The 22,631-nt window shown below is 38.5% G+C and overlaps 1 protein-coding gene across 1 annotated transcript in view; it reads right to left on the reverse strand.

The window, feature by feature from the left end:
• Positions 1-22,631, reverse strand: part of LOC146700804 (polypeptide N-acetylgalactosaminyltransferase 10-like) — a 90,108-nt gene that overhangs the window by 10,555 nt on the left and 56,922 nt on the right. The window contains exons 5-7 of the mRNA XM_085471049.1: positions 17,537-17,722; positions 14,243-14,426; positions 7,584-7,701 (exon numbers count right to left, since the gene is read on the reverse strand). Coding sequence (XP_085327175.1) covers positions 7,584-7,701; positions 14,243-14,426; positions 17,537-17,722 — 488 coding nt within the window. The remainder of the gene's footprint in view (positions 1-7,583; positions 7,702-14,242; positions 14,427-17,536; positions 17,723-22,631) is intronic.

Raw genomic sequence — 22,631 nt, forward strand, 5'->3', positions numbered from 1 at the left:
ATGTTTTATACATCACTTCTAGTTATACAGACATACATTTCATTAGTTTGCGTTTTTTAAATCGTTGAAGGATCGCGGCAAACCCTTTGAATGAACTGAGCCGATCTCTAACTGTAAACCTATTACTACACAGCAGTTCATATGTAGATGTGTAGATACAAAGAATTTTTTTTCTGTAGTTTCCTGAGATATGTGGCTCAGTGGCTCCCACCCTGCAGAGATGATAACATTGAAACTATAGAGGAACGTAGAGCAGATTGCATCTCAAATGCTGAAGACTGAAATATCAGCTAGTTGTCCTTCCAAGTCATCAAGTGCTGTCAATTCATCAAACCCACAGGCATCTCAAAAATATGCACAGTGTCCTTTGGCACTGAGTTATGGTATTACTCAGACATGTCTCAGTAGCAACATGTCACATATGGATGCTTCTAAAGAATCTCTTGCTGTTACATTTAAATGAACTATTTAATGGATTTTTTCAAAGTTAATGTTAATGCTGCTAAGGTGTTTATGTAATAAACAAAAAGCTGATCTTTTCTTAAACCTAGCCAGCAACTTATGGGGAAGTGAAAACTAAACTTTTAAGCAAATCAAAATAAAACAGAGTAAAAACAGAATTACCTTTGCTGGTGGATCAAAGCACCATGTGCAAATCTGAGATTCTGCCAGATGTTTTTATTGTTGCACAGCTTTTCATATGGCCTGGTCTAGAACCAAAATCAATAAGCTAGCATACACAAACTGTAGATTATGTGAGGAAAAACATTTTTCGAAATGTGGATTTTGAAGTGACCTCACTCTCACCTTATGATTATGAGTTTTTTATTTTTTGTCCTGTCTACATCCCCTCACCCACAACTGGTCACAGCAGATGGCTGCCCCTCCCTGAGCCTGCTGGTGATTTCTTCCTGCCAAAGGGGGGCTTTTCCTTCCCACTGTCGCCACATGCTTGCTCATTGGGGATTGTCTGACTCTGAGGTTTGCAGCTGAATTACTGTACGGTCTTTACCTTGCAAAAAACTGCCTTGAGGCAACTGTTCTTGTGATTTGGTGCCGAACAAATAAAATTTAAGTGAATTTACAGGAGGCAAGGAAAAATAGAAGCCGGTAATTGAATCCCAAATGTTCAAGGAATGTTTAGTGTTTAACTTCAAACAAGTTTGATTATTATTCAAGGATTTTTAGTGATTAAAATACATTAAAAATATTTTTGGTTTCCAATGGATGAATCATTTTCTACGGGCTGCTCTATGAGATTTTTAGCAGTACCTGCATAGCAACACTTTTTTTTTTCTTCTAGCAGTTTTTAATATCGCTTTTGCAATACAAGTAGATGAAATACCTATCCCGTAGGAACCGCCATAAAGACATGAATCTATTTGTGTTGGGTTTTAACTTTGAGACACTAATGTGTGCCAGTGAATTATTGATATACTTTGAATTATTCTGACAGTCTAAAAATATTAAACTGACAATCTGGTTGGCAACAAAAGGTAAATATTTCAGGTTCTGAAAGCAATTACCATAAACCTTGGCACACATGGCTTGAAAGTTGTATTTTGCTTTTCATTATGAAGACGTTCATTAAACATTAACATGTTTAATTGTTTTGCCAACTGCCGTTTCCAAGGGCAGGAATTAACAGTCAAGCTCAAGCCAAAACATAAAACCTACTCTATGTCAGGTTCAAACTTTAACCTCCTAAGAACCGAACTCTTCCATGGCATGCATTTTTAATCTCTCTTTGATATTTGGGCTGATTGGGACCCAATGAATGTAAAAATAAAGAATTGCCAGATTTTTCTTTTTTCCTAATTTTTGTTTCTAAGAAAAATGAGAGCTACATATGAGGATATTCATATAAAATTTAGATAGAACGGTAGCAGCATAATGTCCTCGTAAGTGGATACCAGGCCCTTGTAGAGCAAAACTGATTGTTTTGGTCTAAATAACCCAAAATGTGATATCCACATATGTGAACGCCAGGTCCTAGGAGGTTAAACACATTCGGGGCTCAAATTTTAATTAAACTTGCAGACTAAGCTTACAGACATTAAAACAATAAGACAAAACCACTGACTATCTAGAAATCTACAAAGAAAAAGCGCTATCAGGCCAGTTAATGTTCCTCTATAGCAGCTCGACTTTCATTAATGAGGCGTGTAATCTCGTCACATGAAAATGTGTTTCACGGTCCAAGTAACATTAAACTCATATATCGTCCAGGCATGAAGTTCTCATGACCCTGTGCTGTTATCACTGTCACTCTAGTACAGCTAGAGTCTCTCTGCTCACATGAGTGTTCACAGCTCAGTTCAAGAAAAGAAACTACAGAACCACTGAATTCACTCCAAATGCATAAATAAAATATGTTGCTGCAAGAAAAAAAATCCAGCACTGACTTAAAGTGCAACAAGAACTTGAGCTGTCTGTACTCGTGTCCAAGAATAAATAAAACATGAATGCATACAGTTTGATTTTCTTCTGTGTTTCAGTGGCCTGGTCATGTGTTTTGCTTCCACTGCATGAATAATAATGATCTAACAAAATGCTCGCAGCACTAAATCTAAAGTCAGTATACAATAGCATCAATTGCATTTTAATGCTCTGGGACTAGAACAACAATCTGAATGGACTGACCTTGTGTGGTTTTTTTTTCTTTGTTTGTGTGTGTGTGTGTGTGTGTGTGTGTGTGTGTGTGTGTGTGTGTGTGTGTGTGTCAGTGTTTTCTTTCAACAGGATGTTTTATGAGATGCCTTATGAGTCTGGCGTGACACCTGGACTAGATTTACACTGGATGGCATTACCTTGGCATGCTGAGGAACCTCGGAATAGTCTTTGACTGAGATTTGTCCTTTCACTCACACAGCTTCTTTGTTTTTTAGTTTTTTTTTTAAACCTGCACAGCGTTATAAAAATGGGAGCATCCCGTCTCAGGGTAATGCTGAAAAACTAGTCCAAGCATTTGTTACAACTGTAATCTGCTTGCCCTAAACGCACTCTGAAATGCCTTTACTTGATCCAAAACACTGCAGCAAGAGTCTTAAGAAGACCTAGAAAGAGAGCTAGTTCCCCAACAGAAGCTTCTTGTCAAAACCAGAATCAAGTTAAATTTGCCCAATCTTATCCTGAAAACCTCACAGTGAGCAGACAAAACAGAACATCAGCTTTTGACATTATTCTTCAACCAACTAGAGGCTGGACCAGGGTCACCTGAACTATTACCTTGCAGGCCTACTATAGATTGCTACAGGGCATCCTGAGCACTTCTCCATCTCTTCCTTTCTCTTACTCTCCATCCATTAGCTGTACGTTTTCTCTGTTCCAAAGTTTGAGTTTGTCCTGTTTATTATTTTATTTCTATCTATCACGACGTGTTTCCCCAAAGGGATGAGTTATATTTCTGTCTATATTATAGATCTCATCCCTTGAGTTGACTTTTATTGTGATTTTCTGAAATAGCAAGTAAATTTAATTGACCAAAGACCAATATAAAAAAAATTATAATAAGCAGGAAGGGGAAAAATCCACATCAAACATAATATGAGCAAATACATATTATTTGATGATGTTGCCGTGGAAACAAGAACCAGAAAGCCAGTGTACTTTTTATTCTTTCAATAAGATGATTTTATCACAGGCAAGGGTAGAAAAGTTAGTCTGTAGCTGTCTATGTCCATCCAGCGCTAAATCCATAAATATGAAATAACATTCTTTTAAAAACATTTTTTTTTCAATTTATGTTTTTAGAAAAGTTTTACCCTGCCAACTATTTGGAAGTTGGCAAATGTTTTCTTTGAACAAATACCCCTTTTCTGGCTCCATCCATGGAGGTTTAATTATTTCTGCCTCCAGAGCAGCTCTGTCTCCAAATGTTTGCATAAATGAAGCTCGTCCGAAGCAATATAAAGACTCCGCAGTTGGTTTTATGCCTGCACTGTCCCTCTCACCCTCCCTGTGAGGTCACATTGCTTCTGCTCTTTGGGCCTTTATGTTCTGACATTATCTTGGTGTGTGAGCTGGAAATGCTTGGTGTTCCCACACCGCTGTCACCAGGATGGAGCTTTAGATTAACTGTACCACTGAGTAAAGTAATTGTGTTTCACATGCAAGCAGGGCCCGGCTGTCTGTGGGAGCAGCAGTTTGGTTGTAAGGATTAGTATGAGAGCCTGTTAATCTTCTCACCTCAGGAGACTGGCTGTCTGCACTATATCAGCTAATGGGGATCTTAATAAAAAGGAAACCAAATTGAATATCTGAGCATATAAAGTAGACTTAAGAGGCACAGCAAGGCATGCGCTAATAGGAAAAATTAATAGTGATAATCTTGACCAAAATAATAACCTTGGTAAAGGGTATTATCTTAATGATTACTTAAGTTAGACAGAAAACTGTATTAAAACATAAAAGCTGTTCTCACCAGGCTCAGCCCTGGGCCATTGATGGCATTAGTCTAGGCCTATCATTTGTTTCACATGCCCGGCTTCTAATCCTCACCTTTTGTTCAGACCTAAAGACACTCAACTGCAGTACAATCCATCATATTATAGTTTTAAAAATGGATTATACTTTTGCATCATGACGCATGGGTATCCAGGTATAGGTGACCTTGGTTTTTGGAATTAATCAGTCATTCAGAAACCGATTTTATTTCCACCCAGACATCCGTACATCAGTTTTCCTCTTCTTCATCTTCTTATTTTGTATAGTGTTGTCATTTATGGTAAGCATTGGGCAAATTCCTTCTCTTATATTCACAACTTTATATACCTACAGTGACTTCACCCATTGGTTTCTTGAAATTTAGACCCCAGACGGTTGTTCTTATCATTGTTTTTTGGAGTCAGAAACCAAAAATTTTGACAAATGAGTGCATTGCTATAATCTAATTCTAACCAGTAAACCTTAAGTTAAAAGATAAGGCCAGCACAGAAGCGCTAAAAGAATCATTGTCTGACATGGCCATTTACAGCTGGCTCCAAAAGCAGGTAAGTCTCCCCATTTCAGACTCCCAAGGTACTACACCCAACTCAATCAAGATTAAAAAAAAGCATGTTTACAGCCTGGTACACACAATGTTGAGGATTCTGTAGATGCTTTCACCTTTCATAGAAACTATACAGTGTCTTAGTGTTATTTTTAAAAATTATGGGCATATAAACAGCACAAAAAGGACAGAAATATGTGTTTGGTTGATTATTTCTTTGTAGTAACGGTGCTTCTAATCTGTAACTCACACTAAAACATTGGCGGACTTGTGACAAATGCTGACAAAAGCAATCTGTGACCAGCATGAGGATGAAGTGCCAAGCTGTTGTGGCTGTGAATGTTTCTTCCAGATGCTACTGAGTGAATAAATAAATGAAAACATTTGTAAATTGCCAGTATGTCTTGTTTCTTAAGAGTTCAATAATCCAATCCAGTAAATGACACCCAACAGGAGTCAATAGAATCTTTGATTTGAAGTTTTTCATGGGTGCAACCCACATATTCAAAGCTGCTTCTCAACCCACAAATGCAATTTTCCAAATGAGGTACCATTTAAGGATAATTAGACTGGTGTTAATCAACCAAACACAAATGTCCTTACTTTTGTGCTAAGCTTAGTCAGATGCAGATGTAGTCAAAAGCATAATATATAGTGTATCTAAAGACTATATGTTTTATTAGTTATATTTTTATAATTAAATTGATAAAAATGTGAATGAAAACATGAACAAAATCAAGAGGTCCAGTTCAGTGATTGGTTTACACATTCAATTAACAAGGAAAAGAAAACTGCTTTGATCCCAGGAGGAGACACAAATACCTTTGGGGTTGCATCAAGATGGGATAAATCAAAGAAGCTACCCGCTGTGGTGATGCCTTGTGTCTAAAGGGGCAGCCGAAAGTAGTTCTCTTTCACTCGAGTGGCTCAACTTACCGTGGTCTGAACTTACTCTGATACTAAATGAAGCTTATGCGTAAATTCACTAAGGAAGCTCCCTAATCAGTCATCTGCCTGCTTTCCTGGGTGTTAAGCTGCTTTCTGTTCATTACATCACTACCACTTTCCCACGCCGTCAATCTCAACACAGTCATCATTACTTTAAATGGTAAATGGCCTGTATTTATATAGCGCTTTACTAGTCCCTAAGGACCCCAAAGCGCTTTACATATCCAGTCATCCACCCATTCACACACTGGTGATGGCAAGCTACATTGTAGCCACAGCCACCCTGGGGCGCACTGACAGAGGTGAGGCTGCTGGACACTGGCGCCACCGGGCCCTCTGACCACCACCAGTAGGCAACGGGTGAAGTGTCTTGCCCAAGGACACAACGACCGAGACTGTCCAAGCCGGGGCTCGAACCGGCAACCTTCCGATTACAAGGCGAACTCCCAACTCTTGAGCCACGATCACCCCGCTTTAGTCCAATCATCTCCTTGCCCTTGAGCCAATCAGGCTCTGCGTGTGTTCATTTCTTTCTCCCTTTCAAACTCTCATTCATGCAACCCATCTCCACAAGCACCTCAGTCAGAGCTCCGCCCAAGCCTCAGTCTTCATCTTCACCACCACCATCGTAAATCCTGTAACTGCTGGGATTTTGTTCTGCTATGCCATGTGTAATTGAGTCTAATTGCCAAATACGTTAATTTCTATATCTCATGTTCAGTTATTCCAAGTGATTTTTGCTCATGAAAATAAGCTCACTTTACTTCTGTTTCCAAAACAACCAAGTTGGCAGTGATACACAGCTAAATGAAAGCCTCCAAACACAGGACACATCTTTTATAGGCCACAGTCTGTGCTTTGCACCAATTCATCGGTCCTAGTGACCATACTTCTAATAATGCAAACTTTAAGCTTTAATAATAATAATAATAACAACAATAATAACAATAATAATAATAATAATAATAATAATAATGGCTGGACTGGTGTAGTGATTCACTGAGCTGGTGTGAGAAACATACTGATGTTATAAATGTGTGCACAACTATTTGTTCTATCTGGTTCTGAGAAACACAAAGGGATTTTCTGTGTTTCTGTCTTCTTCTACTATGAATCTGATCACAGAAATGTTTGGTGAGAGGAGAAGAACACTCCCGTGGACATCTTCCTACCACCTCCACCACCCCCCTCTGTCAACAGCGTTGACGCTAAAGTAGACATAAAAGTAAATAGGCATTACGAGTGTTTTCAGTGCTGTCTGAGCTTGTTAAGATGTGGCTGAAGCGTGTTTAAAAGAGTTAAAAGGAAACATTAGAAATACACTCTCAGCTTGACCCCCAAAGCCAGAACAAAAACAACTCCCTTGGTCCTTTTGAAAAAAAAAAAGTTTAGTATTTTATAGATTTGCCGGAGGGCAATGAAAGGATTATAACATTGTCTGGGAACACCTTTAATTTGCAGGCAATCTTTTATTTAATTATTTTTTTTGAACTGATGTAATCATGAAAGGCTAAAACTATGGCAGAGTGGCTCCATACAGAACCATTAACAAACAGGTTACAGGCAAGAATATAATCTGGCTTCACATCCTCAATTTAACGTCAAAAACATAATATAATGGATAATATTATCTATACATATTTACCTTAAAGGAGATCTCATACTGCTCTCCTCCCCAGATCTCCAGACCAGTGTCGTATCCTCCCAGCTCCCAGAACCATTTTCTATCCACAGCAAACAGTCCACCTGCCATCACTGGTGACCTAAAAGACCCAATGTAACACAAACAGTCACTGCTTGCGTTGCATTTCGTGAACAGCTTTTACTTAAAACCCCTCACTTATCCATAAAGAGTAGAAGCATCACAGTAATATCAATCCTGCCAAGGACAACATCTAAACAGACAAATCTAACAGCCCTACCTTTTGTGTGAGGCGAAGTGTGGATTTATTCAAAATGACAAACATGTTATCAACAGTGCATATAAATACAGCGCTACTTCAGACCCGTTTCATGAATAATGTGTAGGTTAGTATGGTACTTAAGGTCAGTTAGGGCAGCTTTGTTGAGTAAAATGACATGGTTAAAAGACGTGTATTACACGTGTCAATGCTCTATTTAATGCAAAATACAGTAAATAATGACCAATGTTGGGCAATTAATTATATAGTTACTTCTTCAAAAAAGTAACTGAGTTTTTTGCAGCTGTTTACTTAAAAATGCAGCCAAGACTTTTTTTAAACAAACATTTCAAATTATTTACAGAACAATCAGCTGTTCTGCATCAAGTCTGATGCCACACAAATTAAATCATTTCTGTCCACTATGAGATAAAGGAGAACAACAGCCTGAAACCTGCAGGCCTGACAACAGGAGATGTATCACTGCTGTAACACCTGAAACATTCAGCAGTCGCCTCATTGTTCTGACACACACAACAAAACTATTGACTACACTACACACTAACTACACAAGATTTGCGCTAAACGTCACAAATCTCTCACATCTCATTTTTTGATTGGTCGACATGGCACATTTTTCAACCAATAGGAAAGGGTTGGGGTTTTTTTGGTTTTGTTTGTTCTCACAGTGGAGTGCTTTCGAGGGTTTTCCTTACTTTTAATGAGCAGCCAGTCACTTACTGACTAACACCGCAAAACAGAATTATTAAAGTTTTAATCTTAATTTCAATTCAGATTAGATTTTTTTTGTGTGCACAACGCAGATTTTCTGTTCGCAGAGACCGTGCCAGCAGTGCGCAAGCACGTGCGCAGCTTAGAGGGAACATTGGCTACAAGTCCAGGTATGGTTATAAAACATACAGGTTGAAAAGGAATACATCCATAAACCTTCTCAGTGCCTAGCAGGTCCATATTCAACATCCTCTATGCATTACATCCACTATCCCTCCTCTGCACATGTCCAGACCAACTCAGCTTCACTTCACTAACGTTGTCTCCAAAGTTCACAACCAGAGCTCTTGCTCTGATAAACTCGTTTCTATTCCTGTCCTAACCCTAACCCACTCCCAACAAAAATCTACCAGCTCCATCTTTAACTGTTACAAAATAACACTTTTTAAAAAATGAAACTACATGCTTTGGAAGAAAAAAAAGAGTTGATTGTATAGGAAAACATGCATCCTTCTAATATGAATAAAGTTCAGCATCTAACTTGATAGTGAATTAAATCTACAATGGACAGGTAAAGGAAATTTAATATGCTTGAATGTGGCATTAAAAGTTTTCTTGTGGAGTCTAGAGAAGGTTTTCAACCAGACTGACTCCCTCCTTCACCCTTCAGGCCACCCTTAGAGCAAAATCTACAGCTGCTTTTCTTGCAGTGGTGTTGGTATGTATGTATTCATGGGAATCATGAACTCTGACATTTACACAAGATTTTTTAATGCAAAACTAAGCAACCTAGTCAACAAATTATACACCGGAAATGGAACTGTTAGAAGTATAATGGCTCGAAGCTCACCATCCACCTGCTAACGGAATATAAGGAGAAAATGACAGTTTTGAAACAGCTCCAACAGTGCTTGGACCAAAATCACATAAAGTCTGTTTTTGTGGCCTTGAAGAAAAAAAACATCTAAGCTGGTAATTGCTTTCAATGGTATATGACTTTTGGAAGCAAAAATAAAACGAGTGAGAATATTCAGAGGAATACAGACAGTAAGGCAGAGTGCATGTATTCCAAGTGGCACCCATTTCTCACCAGAAAATGAAGATGCTCTGCACAGTACAAAACCAATTAACCCACTATAGCACTGTGGTTTCTGTCTGCTGTGTCAAGATCTGTGCTGCTAAGCGCGAGACTTGTTAGCTGTTATGTGGCTGCTATACATGATTGTTGCTGCTGCACACCTGAGGCACAAAAACTGGGGCAGCAGGTAGGCACACAAACACAAGAGTACGTCAGATTTCTTGTGAAGAACTTCACCAACTAGATCCGATCTTTAACCCACAACTTTCCACTCAACACCTGACCCCAAATGGTGCAGCACTAAATCAATCAAACACTGAAGCGCATCATTCTCATCTTTCTATCCCCCAAACGAGATGCGGTCCACTTCACTGCAGAAATATCACAGCACACACACTCGCGGGTACACGCAGGTTGTCATAGCTACAAGCTTTTCATCAGGTGGAAATCGGAGGTGAGTGAGCCAGCAGGTAGTCTGCTCTTGCCAAAGTCGTCCCTGAGGAGGATCAATTAAAGGCAAACAGTGCAGCTACTGTACTGTCAGCGGTGAGAAACACTCTAGGGCTTCTCACACCTCGTGAGCAGTGAGCACAGATATGAGTCCCTTGGTGATAACAGCCAGGTTTCTGTAGTTTTCCCTCTTCAAGGGTGAAAATAATTAAATGAATGAATAAGCAGTGATTACAGAAATCTCTGTACTCCTCTCCAACACTGTTTAATGTCTTTAACACATCATAATTACTCTGGGCACACTGTGTCGGGTTTGCCTCTAACACTCGTGCAGCTTGTTTACGGTCCTTCATTTTTAAAATTAAAATAAAAACCATTTGGCGTGATGAAAACATTTATGCTTCCTGTGCCCTCTGTGGGGCACGCTACCCTAAATTAGCACTCACAGCTCCACAATGCACACACATGATAAACGAATGCCTAAGTGCAGTGTAATAAAATTAACAGATTTTCCAATTTACTTTCTCAATGACAGCAATATTAAATGAAATACTGAAAACTTGGTGGTTTACTCGGTCCATCCCTGCTTTGGCCAGCACATCAAGGTCACCTGATGCTTGATGCTTCCTACAAAACACTGGTATGCCTCTTGGGTCTCTAAATTCCCCTTTTGTTGTTTTAATCACAAAAACCTATCAGCATAAGAATATTTTGCCTGGAAACTGTCCCTGCACAATCACTTTTTTGTCCTGGGACATTTGTTGTCTATTGCAATGCTGTCAACCCTCTCTTGTCATGTTAGTTTCAGGCCAAAAACAATCAACTAGATTTTTAAATTGCTGTTTTATCATGTTTTACTTTGTCAGAGGTTTCTTCCTATTAAATGGGTGTTTTTCCTCCCCGTGTTCACCAAGTGTTACAGTCAGGTGGGCCAATGTGTTTGAGGAGCGGATCCAAAAGCATACGTATGGAAGACAAAACAAAAGGGTAACAAAAGGTGAGCCATTTATTTAGGCTGGTAGTAAAACCTAGAAATCAACTGGACAATGGTGAACTAAGGCAAAGACCAAAAGCTAAACTAAACTGGAAAAAGCTAGAGCTAAACATGAAAACTATGGCAAATACATAAACATAAATCTGAACAGGGGCATACCAAGAGCACAAACATGAACTTGAGCAGGAGCATGAAGACACAAGAAAGCCAGAGGGATACAGGGGACTTAAATACACAGGAGGGTAATGAGGGAAGTGAAAACACCCGGGGACAAATGAGCCTGAATGCCAGAGATGAAGTACGACTAAACGCACTAAACATGGAACACCAGACTCTTCACAATAAAACAGGAACAAGAAAGGGACGTAGACAAGACAACATGAGCTTGACAACATGGAACACGCAGACATGAGACACATGACAGACTGCACGGAAAACAGAAAAGACACATAAACAAGGAGAAAGAGAAGAAACATAACTACACCAAAACTTAACTAAACACTAAATAGAATAATAACACAAGAACTTCACAATGTAACCACCAGAAATACAAAATAAACTCAAAAAAACAAAATAAACTCAAAATGCTGAGTCGTGGACCCAGCCTCCCACACTAAGTGTTTGGTCAAGAGGAAATTGTTTGGATTCTCTCTGCATTACTTTATATTTGACCTTTAAACAGCCTCGAGTCTCAAAGACTTACATATCATGATTTATCATATCACAGATGATATGATATGATGATACTTTTTAGCCCAATATATAACCAGTCTTCTACACACTGACTATATTAGAGGGATTAATAAAAAAGGTGTTTTACACAGTTATTTACACAGTGTTTTACGCCTACATCAATCAAGATTTAAGAGATTCTGTTTGATCCGACAGGGCAAGAAGGAAAAAAAACTCAAATTACACAACGCTGCCTGAAAAAAAAGTGTTGCTCCAAACCATTGGTCTAAATCCACATCAATGTAAATATGAGCATAGTCAGTGTGGAAAAATGTGGGGGTAAGGACTTAATTACAGCTGAGACAAAGTGAAGCAAAGGAGCTGAGACGGAGTTGCCAGTCTAATTTCAGCTTCTGTCTTAATTAAGAAAGCTCAGCACTTTGTCGTGTCACAATTATCCTCAGAAACACATCTTTCTTTCTCACACTGTCACATTTGGACACATTGGCAACATACAGCAGGGGAAACCAGTGGATTTTTTTTGTTTTGCTCCAGTCATAAAAGCAGAATTACCAAAAAGCTGCTGCATGCCAACCAGTCAAATTGCATTTTACATGCATGTCTGTGCATGTGTGTAACATGTTACATTTAACATCTAAAACGGTATTTTGTGAGGTCACAATGACCTTGACTTTTTGACATTTAAGCAGAGTTATTCTAATGGTTATTAGTTATCCTTCTAGTTCATCTAATCACTTCATTCTTGTGTCCAAGTGAAACTTTGAGCCAAACTTGCAGAAGCTCCCTTGAGGACTTCCTGAGAAGGGGACAGACAAGTCGAAAACATAAAGCCTCAAAAATTGTTTCCTGTGGTTGTTAAAGTGTCCCAAACCTACAAAACACAGATTATACATATTCATAAGGGAAAAACATCACAAATGGGCATCTGGCACCTGTCTCTAGATGTTCTCACTCGTGAAGCGCTGTTCTATAACAGTGTGATCGTACACAAGAGAACCACTAAGCATACGGTTCAGTTCATCTGTTGCTATATTCTGTATAGTTAGATGAGCACTGCAGTGCACCAGTGAAGTGTCTTCTTGGGAGGGTTTGACTTCCAGTGCAGCATCTGATGTGTGAGAGCACGGATTTTGGGAACATAAATGTAAGAGACAAAAATGTCTGTACATCATTACTAAATACAGAAGGGAAAAAGTGTTGTCAATATTTAAAGTGAGCCAATTGGATAAATGATGGATGGATGAATGAATATGAAGATGTTTTTTCACCTCTCATGTGAAAGGTTTTAGTTTTACAAGCTGATGGAGGTTCTCAGGCATCGTAGCTCTATCTACTTAACATTCAAACCTCTATTTTAGCTCCAGGTTGCGTTCAAATTAAGTGCTTAGAACTACAATGACTGGATGACTCAGAACCCCACACAGATACCTCAAGCATAGAAAATACATAAAAAGACTGCGTTAGGCCACCTCTAGAGGCGGAGAGACTGTTCATCAGCATGGCTAAATACACGGACCAGTTTTAGTTAAAGCAAAAACAAAAGTGGAATCAATTTACATTCTACAGTGTTAAAAATGTATACAAAATTACACAAATGTTTTTCACCACAAAAATGAATGTATTCATAGTTAGGGGCAGTTTGCATTACAGAACTTTGATATAATTTGTGTTACTTTCATATTCTGCATAAACTGGCTTATCTGATAAACTTAGCCTTGTGCTAAGCTAGCATAATTTAGCAAACAGCTAGTAGGCCAAAGTATTCCTTGTTAAAAATATTTTACTGTAATCAATACTTATGTTCAAGCAGACAAAAAAATAAGAGCTGATCTCCACTTTAAAAAACATCCGATATATATGCCTGATTCCGCCATTCTTTTTAAAAATCCAGCAGTAACATTACTGGAGTAGGAGTGAATGCATCTTACGTAACTGTTTGAAGTACAATATTTTGAAAATGAAAATTCTAAACAAAGCAAACAAAAGTCATCTTCTTAATGGAAGTATCAACATCCTTATCAATACAGTAAACTAGTATCAATTTGGTGATGGGAGGCATCCTGCTAAAAATATTATCATTTCTATAGAGACATTCACTCCCCGTATCATGTCTACTTTCTGTCTGGGCAGCCCATTAGTGATTGTGTGATCCTGGCAACTCACTTACACCAGAGTAGGGAAAAAATAAGCCTCACAAGACAAAGTACGACATACGCCTTTATTAGAAAGAGACTTTCAACAGCTCAGCCTGGATAATGAGAAGATTATGCACAATAAAGCATTTTAGAGGAGTGGACTTCAATTACTGTCATTTTATCATTCATCATTTAGGTCATTTAAATAAAATCCTTCAAAATCTAAATGCATATTTAAATGAAATAGGTATGCCGTGGAAGGAAAGCTTTAAGTCACTGATTAGATTTAAAGTGCACTACTTTTAAACTTGCGTTACTCACTCAAAGGGTTCACTGGGGTCATCCCTCTGCATCTCTGGAGGGATTGGAATCCGTTTGTAGTACATTTCCCAGTCAAACGCCCCTCGCATGGCGTCCCCTGCCTGCGTGTCATAGCCAAAGTTGTCGTGGTCGATGACGTCAATCATTGGACATACAATAGCCTTCCTGTTCTGGGCAATTCGATCTGTGAGATGCACATAGAGAGCCATTTGAATAATGTGAGTTAAATTAAAAAAAATAATAAGACAAGTTACGTGTTTATTTGCTGTATGTTGTGATATGGACAATAATAAATGAAACTCAGTCTTGGTTAACCCTTGTTCTGTTTGGTCCTCTGTTTGTGTTATAATATTTAGTTTTTGTTTAGAGATTCATCCTTTGGTCATAACCTCTCTATCCCCTTTTTCTCTCCTTTGTTTGTATCTAAACTCACCGGCTACTTTACTGCCTTGGACCTCCCTTTGCTTTCACAACCATCTTAATTCTTCATAGCATAGTAGTAGAGTGAATTTTGAACACTGTTATGTTCAAGAAACCAATCTGAGATGATTTGAGCTTTGTGACATGGTGTGTTATCTTGCTGGAAGGAGCCAGCAGAAGATGAGTACAATGTTTTCATAAAGGGATAGAAAATAATCAGCAACAATATTCAGGTAAGGTGCAGTCACTTATCAGAGTAGGTGATATTTTTCCAGTCCTGATATCCAGTTTGGGTGAGCCCATGTGGAGTCCACATTGTGGACTGTGGACTCTGTTTCCTGTTCTTGGCTTAGAGGAAGGGTGCCTGGTGCAGTCTTCTGCTGCTGTAGCCCATTTCAAGGTTTGACACGTCGTGCATTCAGAGATGTGTGTATTATTGTAGGGTCTACCTTACAATATAAAGCGCCTTAAGGTTTGTTGTTGTGATTTGGCACTGCATAAATAAAACTGAATTGAACAGAATAGAATAGAGATGCTTTTCTGCATACCCTGGTATGTTCTCTATAGACAATAGTGAATCCTCAGCTTGTCTGACATCAACAACCACACCAAGTCACTTAGATTAACTTTCTTTTCCATTCTGATGCTTGGTTTGAACTTCAGCAGGTCTTCTTGTCCATGTTTACGTGCCTAATGCACGGAGTTGCTGCCATATGAGTGTGAGTGTATGTGTTCTTCCTTTTACTAACTTCCACATAACATTTACATTTGGATACAGCTGTGAACGGATTCTTGGCAACAGCACTCCATAAGTTAAGGTCTTTGATGATCCAGAAGGGGATAGGAAAATTGTCCACCACAGATGTAGTTTTTAAAAATGCAGCTTTATACCTGAGTTTGAATTTTTTACAGCAAACAATATACGGTAACTTTATATTTGGATTCAACAATTATTAAAATACAGAAAATATTTATAGTTTCCGCTCCTCTTTCAGATGAAAAGCATGTATCATATCAATATTTGTATTCATAATTGCCAATTCAAAGTAATGATACTGCTGCACCTAATGCAAACCTGCAGTGCAACTACAGTATGTTCACTTTTCCACAGCCTCCAGTCCTAACTCTTTCACTCCTGACAACAATCAAAGTGCCACAGTGGGCTGTAATGAACATGGCTGCTTGTTTATGTTACGCACTGGCAGACACACGTCCTATTCCCGCTTGATGTGTAAACAGCTTGACAGAGAGGTAACATGGGTCATAAGGTTTGCTGTGAAATGGTTCCAACTGGGAATGGCGCCATGCTGGGAAACCGAGTTGAACATGGGTCCTTAATGGAAAAAGGTAATTGATAAAGTGAGAATGAGGTAGTGAGCAAGTCCATCAGCCAGAAGAGGAAGCACTCAGTCTCGCAGCAGGGATAGTGTGAGTGCATGTGTGTGTGTGTGCATATATTTCTGTGTTTGAGAATGATTGGCTCTCTCTTAGTGAAAGCAATTTTGCAGCAATAACGTGACTTTGTACATTCCTGTGCTCCGTGACCTTGGGAGTGATACATTTTTCCGAGAGCGATGAAATTTGGAAATTGACATTTGTCAGATTTTGACATTTATAGATGTGTCCTTTTTGTTGCAAAAGTGAGGCATTTTTAAAACAAAAAGTTATTTTTTAAGAAAATTTGAATATTTGTGAAAGTAAAGTAATTTAAAAATATTTGAAAATTAAACTGTCAAAAAGGTTGAAATGTTCTTTTGGAAATTAAGTGATATTTTTGGAGCAATTTTTGAAAGTGAAACGTTTTGGAAAACAGAAATTTCAGGACGTTTTTGTTTATTTAATTTATTTGTTTATTACATGAAAATCACAGTGCTACATTTAAACATTCAGCCAATATTCAAATGCTGAATGACTCTAATATGTTGCCTGGACTGGCTTTAAGTTGTTTACCAGAACGTCTGTAAACATGTTCTTTTTGTTTAATGCAGTAAATGTTATTATTGTGGCCAAAATAATTTATAATAATACATCTGTGTAGAAAATGTGGAAATTCATCCTTATATTTTTGATATTTTAATGGTTCAAGAGGGCAATGTGAACTGGGAGTGTGCAAGAAGCTGGTGGATACAACTGATATATAAAGTAAACACCATTACTATAATGATATATGCTGTAGTTAGCTTGTACACAAAATATCATTAGGCTACAAACTGTGGACACAGCTCTGAGTCACGGCGAGGACCCAGTAGTGCAGTTTAACAGTGAACGAGAGACAGCAAGAACGGACAAAAACTTGGTGATTAAACTATGAATTTATTTCTCAAACTGCTCCTGTGTGGTGTCTCACTTTTCAGTGGCACTGCTGTGGGAGATGAGTCTCAGTATGTTGAAAAAAATGTGCCAACAGAAAAGTGAATGGCCTCATTTGTAGTCACCTTACTTTAGTCAACCATAAAGAAAGTAGCTGAGGTAGCAGAATATTAGTCACTGGAAATGTGAACGGGAACAAACCTGGATAAACTATTAAGTGAGTCTGAAACTCTACATACGCACTGCAGTGTTTATGATGTACACATTTTATGTATACATGAACTCATTTTTAAACGTAATGTTTATCCTTAGAACCCTATATCATGGCAGCTCTATCATAACTACGTGATCACAATCACATGCATTTGCTATTTTTATTACAACAATGTGGTCTGATGTCGTACTTTGAAGGAAGCCGTCAGACTGAATTGCTATTGGGTGTGGAAATAACACCCTATCTGGCTTGCAAATATTGGTATAAGACCTCGTACCGATTTTTGGATGGGAGATATGTCATCGGCACCTCATGATTGCTGGATGGATGTGTGCAAGCGTGTTTCTCACCCAGCAGTGGAGGCAGCCAGTTGACATTAGCTTCGCAGTGTGAGTCCAGGAAGGTGATGACTTCTGCCTTGGCAGCAGCGGCTCCAAGAAGACGAGTTCTGATCAGCCCCTCTCTCTTCTTCGTCCTCAAGATTTGAACCTTAGGCATCCGTTTCATGTACTCCTCCAGTGCCACCTTTAGGTGCTCTGCAAAGAGAGGAAGGTAGAGATGATTTGAGGTAAAGGACCACTCTGCTTCAGTAGATTCTTTATCACTTTTAGTCTTTTAAAACCAATCGACCACTTTTTGCTACCAAAAAGTCGTAATTTTTTTTTATCAATACCAAGAAAGGAAAGACTCTCATATTTTCAGTTTTCTAAATACAATATTTTAATGTCATTTGAACACTGCAACAAGCCGTACATGCTGTAATTATTTTCATTCTTTTCACACTTTACCTTCACATCGATCAAGCTCAACAACAAAATCCTTCATCACCGTGCTTTGTGTAAGAAGCTGATGCATATGCTTGAGCATTTAGTTTTTCAGCACAGCACTGTCCTTTGTTTTGTACTGCAAATGTTTGTTCAGGATTAAAATAAATACTATAGTAGCATTGATCATTTTGTTTGGAGTAGAAAATTTAAATAGGGACACATGTCCACAATGCATAGACAACGAACTCTCTCAATGTATTTCTTAAGTGTGAAAGAGTTGTGCTGTGTGTATTACCAGTAACAACATTTCAGTGCTCTTAGTTTTTCCTTGGTCCATCCATTGGTGTTACATCTTCTCTGTATCTGTGTGAGTAAATGTGTGAATGTGTGTGTACCAGTCTTGTGATTTTTCTTTTTCTGTCACTTCTTGTTTTGTTTGGTTATCACCCTCATTGTGCATCTTTGTAGTCTTTGTTTTCCAGCTCCTGTGATTGTGTGCTCAGTCCTAATTGATTCGACCTGCCCTTCACCCACTCAGACAGTAACATCCTGTCGCTCCCATCTGTCCTTTGTCAGTTCAACTGCTGACCTTCCTGCATGTCCTCTTTTATTTTTATCTGAATTACTCTTTGGTAGAATCAGCAGCCATCAGATTTGCATCTGCTACCTTTCACCATTTCCAGTTAGTTTCCCTTTTTTGTTTGTTCAGCCTGTCTGTGTAGTTCTGTCTCTGCAGTTTGGTTCTCCTTGAATCAAGAACTGGCATGTAACACAAAGACTGGCGACCTACTGAGTTTACCTTCCCTCCTGCCCATGCTCCATGCTGGTAGCCGGGATACACTCCAACCCAGTGCAATTCTGCACACAATAAGCAGTTTATACAACAGCTGTTTTTTTTTTTTTTTTGCAGAGGTACCAAAATAAAGTTTGGGGATAGGAAAGTTTTACTGTTCACTCACTGTGTCTACTTCACAAATCTTCAAAAAGAAGAAAAAAAAAAATCTGTTCTCTGCTTCAGTTTTCTGCCTGTGGGATTTTGCCATTTTAAATGCAGAAATTACAGACAGAACATTTAACCACAGGAGCAACGAATCAGACTGATGAGATGCAGGGCTGTGATGTTTTACCTATGTAGGACAAATATCTGCAAACATGAGTGAAGGTTATCTCAGTTCAGGAAATAGACAAAACAACAACTCTAGCAATCCATTTAATGAGCAAGATCAGACAGCGTTCAAAACCGGCTGCCAGGAGATGCACGAACAATGAAATGTGAAAATCTCATTGTTAAGATCTCATTTGGACAATTGCTTGCACATATGGCTATAAATATATGACTATAAAGAGATAAACTTTACAAATATTTGCTCATACTCACAACGTTTCTCAAAGAATAGTTCTTTATACTTAAAATGTAACAAGCGAATAAAAGCGCATTATAACCTGACATTTGGTTAGGTTAAGATGTGTCACACATTTTTTGCAGAACAATCTGCAATTTGCTAAAAAAGACTGCTGAAACATTTTGGCTGTTAAAATTCAGTCTGTCATTGATTGTAATCATGTCAATGATCTGTAAATGCATAGTTAAGTGTAAGTACCATTATTCATTGACATGGGCTGGGATAATGGTATCCCTGAAGAGAGAAGGCTTTGTTTTTGTTTTTTTCGTTGTTACGTTTTAATGCTCTTCATACAAAATTTAAAGGCCTTTAAAAAAATCTAACCTAAAATGTGAGATATTTTATATTATTAGTATGACTGTCTGTGTAGGTGGCCTGGGCTGTTTTGTTTGTATAATAAGTACAATTAATTGCAACATTTTGACAAACCAGAGCATTACAAGTATGAAATACTATTTTACCCAACTGATATCATGGATTATTCTATGAGAACACTTAATTCTGTTATGGTGTCATGGTCTTGGGGCTGTGGTATTTTTGTGATTATTTAGAGTGTTTCTCTCTGACTTATGTTAATGATTTGAGTTTTTGTCTTCTGCTCGTCCTTTGTAGGTTTCGCTTTCCTGAATAACTAGGAAGTTGGAATTTCTGAGTTCCGAGATTTCCCACTCAACCAAGAGTTAACAATCCAATTGGTCTTCCATGGTCTCTTGTGTTCTGGGGGCCTCTGGATGTCTGGAGTTTTGATCTCCTCCATACCCGCTTCACACCCTGGAGGACGGGGCTGTGGCCCCCCCACACTCCCTAGCAGATCATTACATGGAGAAACCTTTGGAATGCAAGCATGCTGATCCACACAGGTATGCACACATGGGTATTCACAGACGCGGACTAAAGCTTTCTTGGCTGCTGCCTCAAAGCACACTGTGCGCTGTCTATCTTGCGTGCTGCACAATATCGTTTATTATTTAGTAAATATTGATATCTATGACTAGCTAGTTTATTGTGATGGTGCTTTGTTTTCTCTATTATTATGTTGCTCTTTGTTGTTTGCTGTCTCCTCTGTTTGTTTTTTTTGTTTGTTTTTTTTTTTCTCCATACAGGTGACCCAGGAGTTTTTTTTTTTTTTTTTTTTTCTCTCTCTTCCCCCCCCTTCTCACCGTCTCTTCTCCCCTTTGGTTTTCTTTCTTTCTCTCCCCCTCTTTCTCTCATTCATTCCCCCTGTCCTATTTATTAAAAAAAAAAAAAAAAAAAAAAAAAAAAAATGACAAAGGATGAACTGAAGCTCTGCCATCACGTAATGTCGCATACTGCTGTTTCTGATGTCATTTAAAAAAAAAAAAAGAAAAGAGAATCAGAATCCTTCACTTAATCCCTAAGGAAATTATGTAGAACAAAAACTCTCTAGCCACATAATTGAAAGGAAATCTATTAAACAGACGAACATTAAGAACAAAGTAAAGGACAAAAAATAAGTAAGAAAAAGTTAAAGTAAAGAGAAAAGCAGGAGCAACTGTAACAGGCTGCATGCATTGTTGATGCATGCACACTCATGATGGCGCACATCCAAGATGGCGGCCCTGGATGTAAACAATAGCAAATTTGTGAAACTTTCTATATCTATCTATGCTGTCACTGTTGTGTATTTGTGACTCACTACATAAGCCATACTGACCACGCTCTATCCAGTGATGTTTTTAAGCGCAAAAAACTTTTTCGTCACTTTATCTGGAACGAGCTAACTTGGACTCCAGAAGCAATACTCTTAAATTCCGACATCAGAGTTTTGAGTAATCTGGAGCATGGAATATATTCTGAAATCCAAATCCAAGAAAAATCAACAAACTACTGTTTGTTGATTTTGTTTGGATTTTTGTACAGACTTGTTGTGGGCCTTCTGCCAATAAAGCTGCCTTTTTGTTTAACAAGTCTGAATTTAGGTTATTTTCGTGCAATTTTATGACATGAAGAATCACAGTTGATTATCCAATGGGTTGGACATCAAATACCTATGCTCTGTCAGATTCTGTTGGTAAAAGATGAGCATAAGATGCGTAGGAGAGAACCAGCCTCACTGAAGATTGGAATTTGAAGCTTCGGGGACAGCAGTTGTGTTAGCCACACATCGTCAGCTAGAAGAAGATGACGCTTAGAGGCCTGTTTGTTAATTTACTTTTTCTTTGGTTTAGGCTCTAAAACACCATAAACTTTGTTAGTTTGCTAGGTTTGGGATGACAGTGTAGTTTGGGTTAAAATACACCCTTTCATAGCATTAAACACTGCAGATATGGCATCAACTCCTCACAAGGTTTCTGTCGGTCCCCTGATGCACTAGATTTATGCCATTACTAACACTCAAAAGCAGTATTTGATGCCCTGAATGAGGTTGGCATTTCACACCATGAGATGCCCTAACCCTGACCTTATCCCCAATCCTAACCTTTTCACGTTCAAAAAGCCTAAAACACAAAGACATTAAACACAAACGATGCTATTTATACACAATCCCTTAACGTCATGTTTTAATGCTAGGTGATCATTCTTGAGGATAAAAGCAGAAGCCCAGTGGTTTGAATAGAAAACCTTCTTGAAGTACAGAAAACGTGACATATGGTTTTGACAGCTTCTTTACAAACAGTGTCACAATACTGCCTGTCTAAAGAAGAAGACAGATAGACTAAGAGTAGCTGAAACGTTGACCTTTTAACGTCATCCTTTAGAAACTCTTTGCTTTCATGCCAAATGCAGAAATCGTACTGAGCTGAATTTGATGGAGAGGAAGAGAAATATAAAATTGCTCTGCCTGCTGCCTTTTTTAAATACATGAAGATGACCTGCAGTGGAAGGAAGAATGACTGCAGATGGTTTTATATTTTCAATATGAAGAAAGGTTAAGAAAGAAGAGCTAAACTTTCAACAGACATTAAAAAGTCTGTAAATTGGTAAATAAAACAATCTCCACCCAACCCTCATTCTCCCAACTAATATTCCAGGATTTTATTTATTTATCTTTGTTTTGTTTTATTTCCAGAAGATGAAGCACTTTAGAACAGCAGCAGGGAAGTGGAGCAGGAGGTTGACAGATGAATTGGTGTTTCCATCAGTACTGATGCAGACACTGTACTGGTCAATTGTGGCGAAGAGAGAGCTGAGTGAGGCAGTTGATTTTCTAGATGATGTGCGTTCCTACCCTCACCTATATCATCATAAGCTCTGGGTAGTGACCAAAAGAATGAGATCGCGGTGGAAATGGGATAGTGGTGGTTGGTCATGTG

The sequence above is a fragment of the Copadichromis virginalis genome, linkage group LG10 (genome assembly GCF_057382275.1).
Source record: "Copadichromis virginalis isolate Kocher_CV1m ecotype Utaka linkage group LG10, C_Virginalis_male_GT1.1, whole genome shotgun sequence".
NCBI lineage: Eukaryota > Metazoa > Chordata > Actinopteri > Cichliformes > Cichlidae > Copadichromis > Copadichromis virginalis.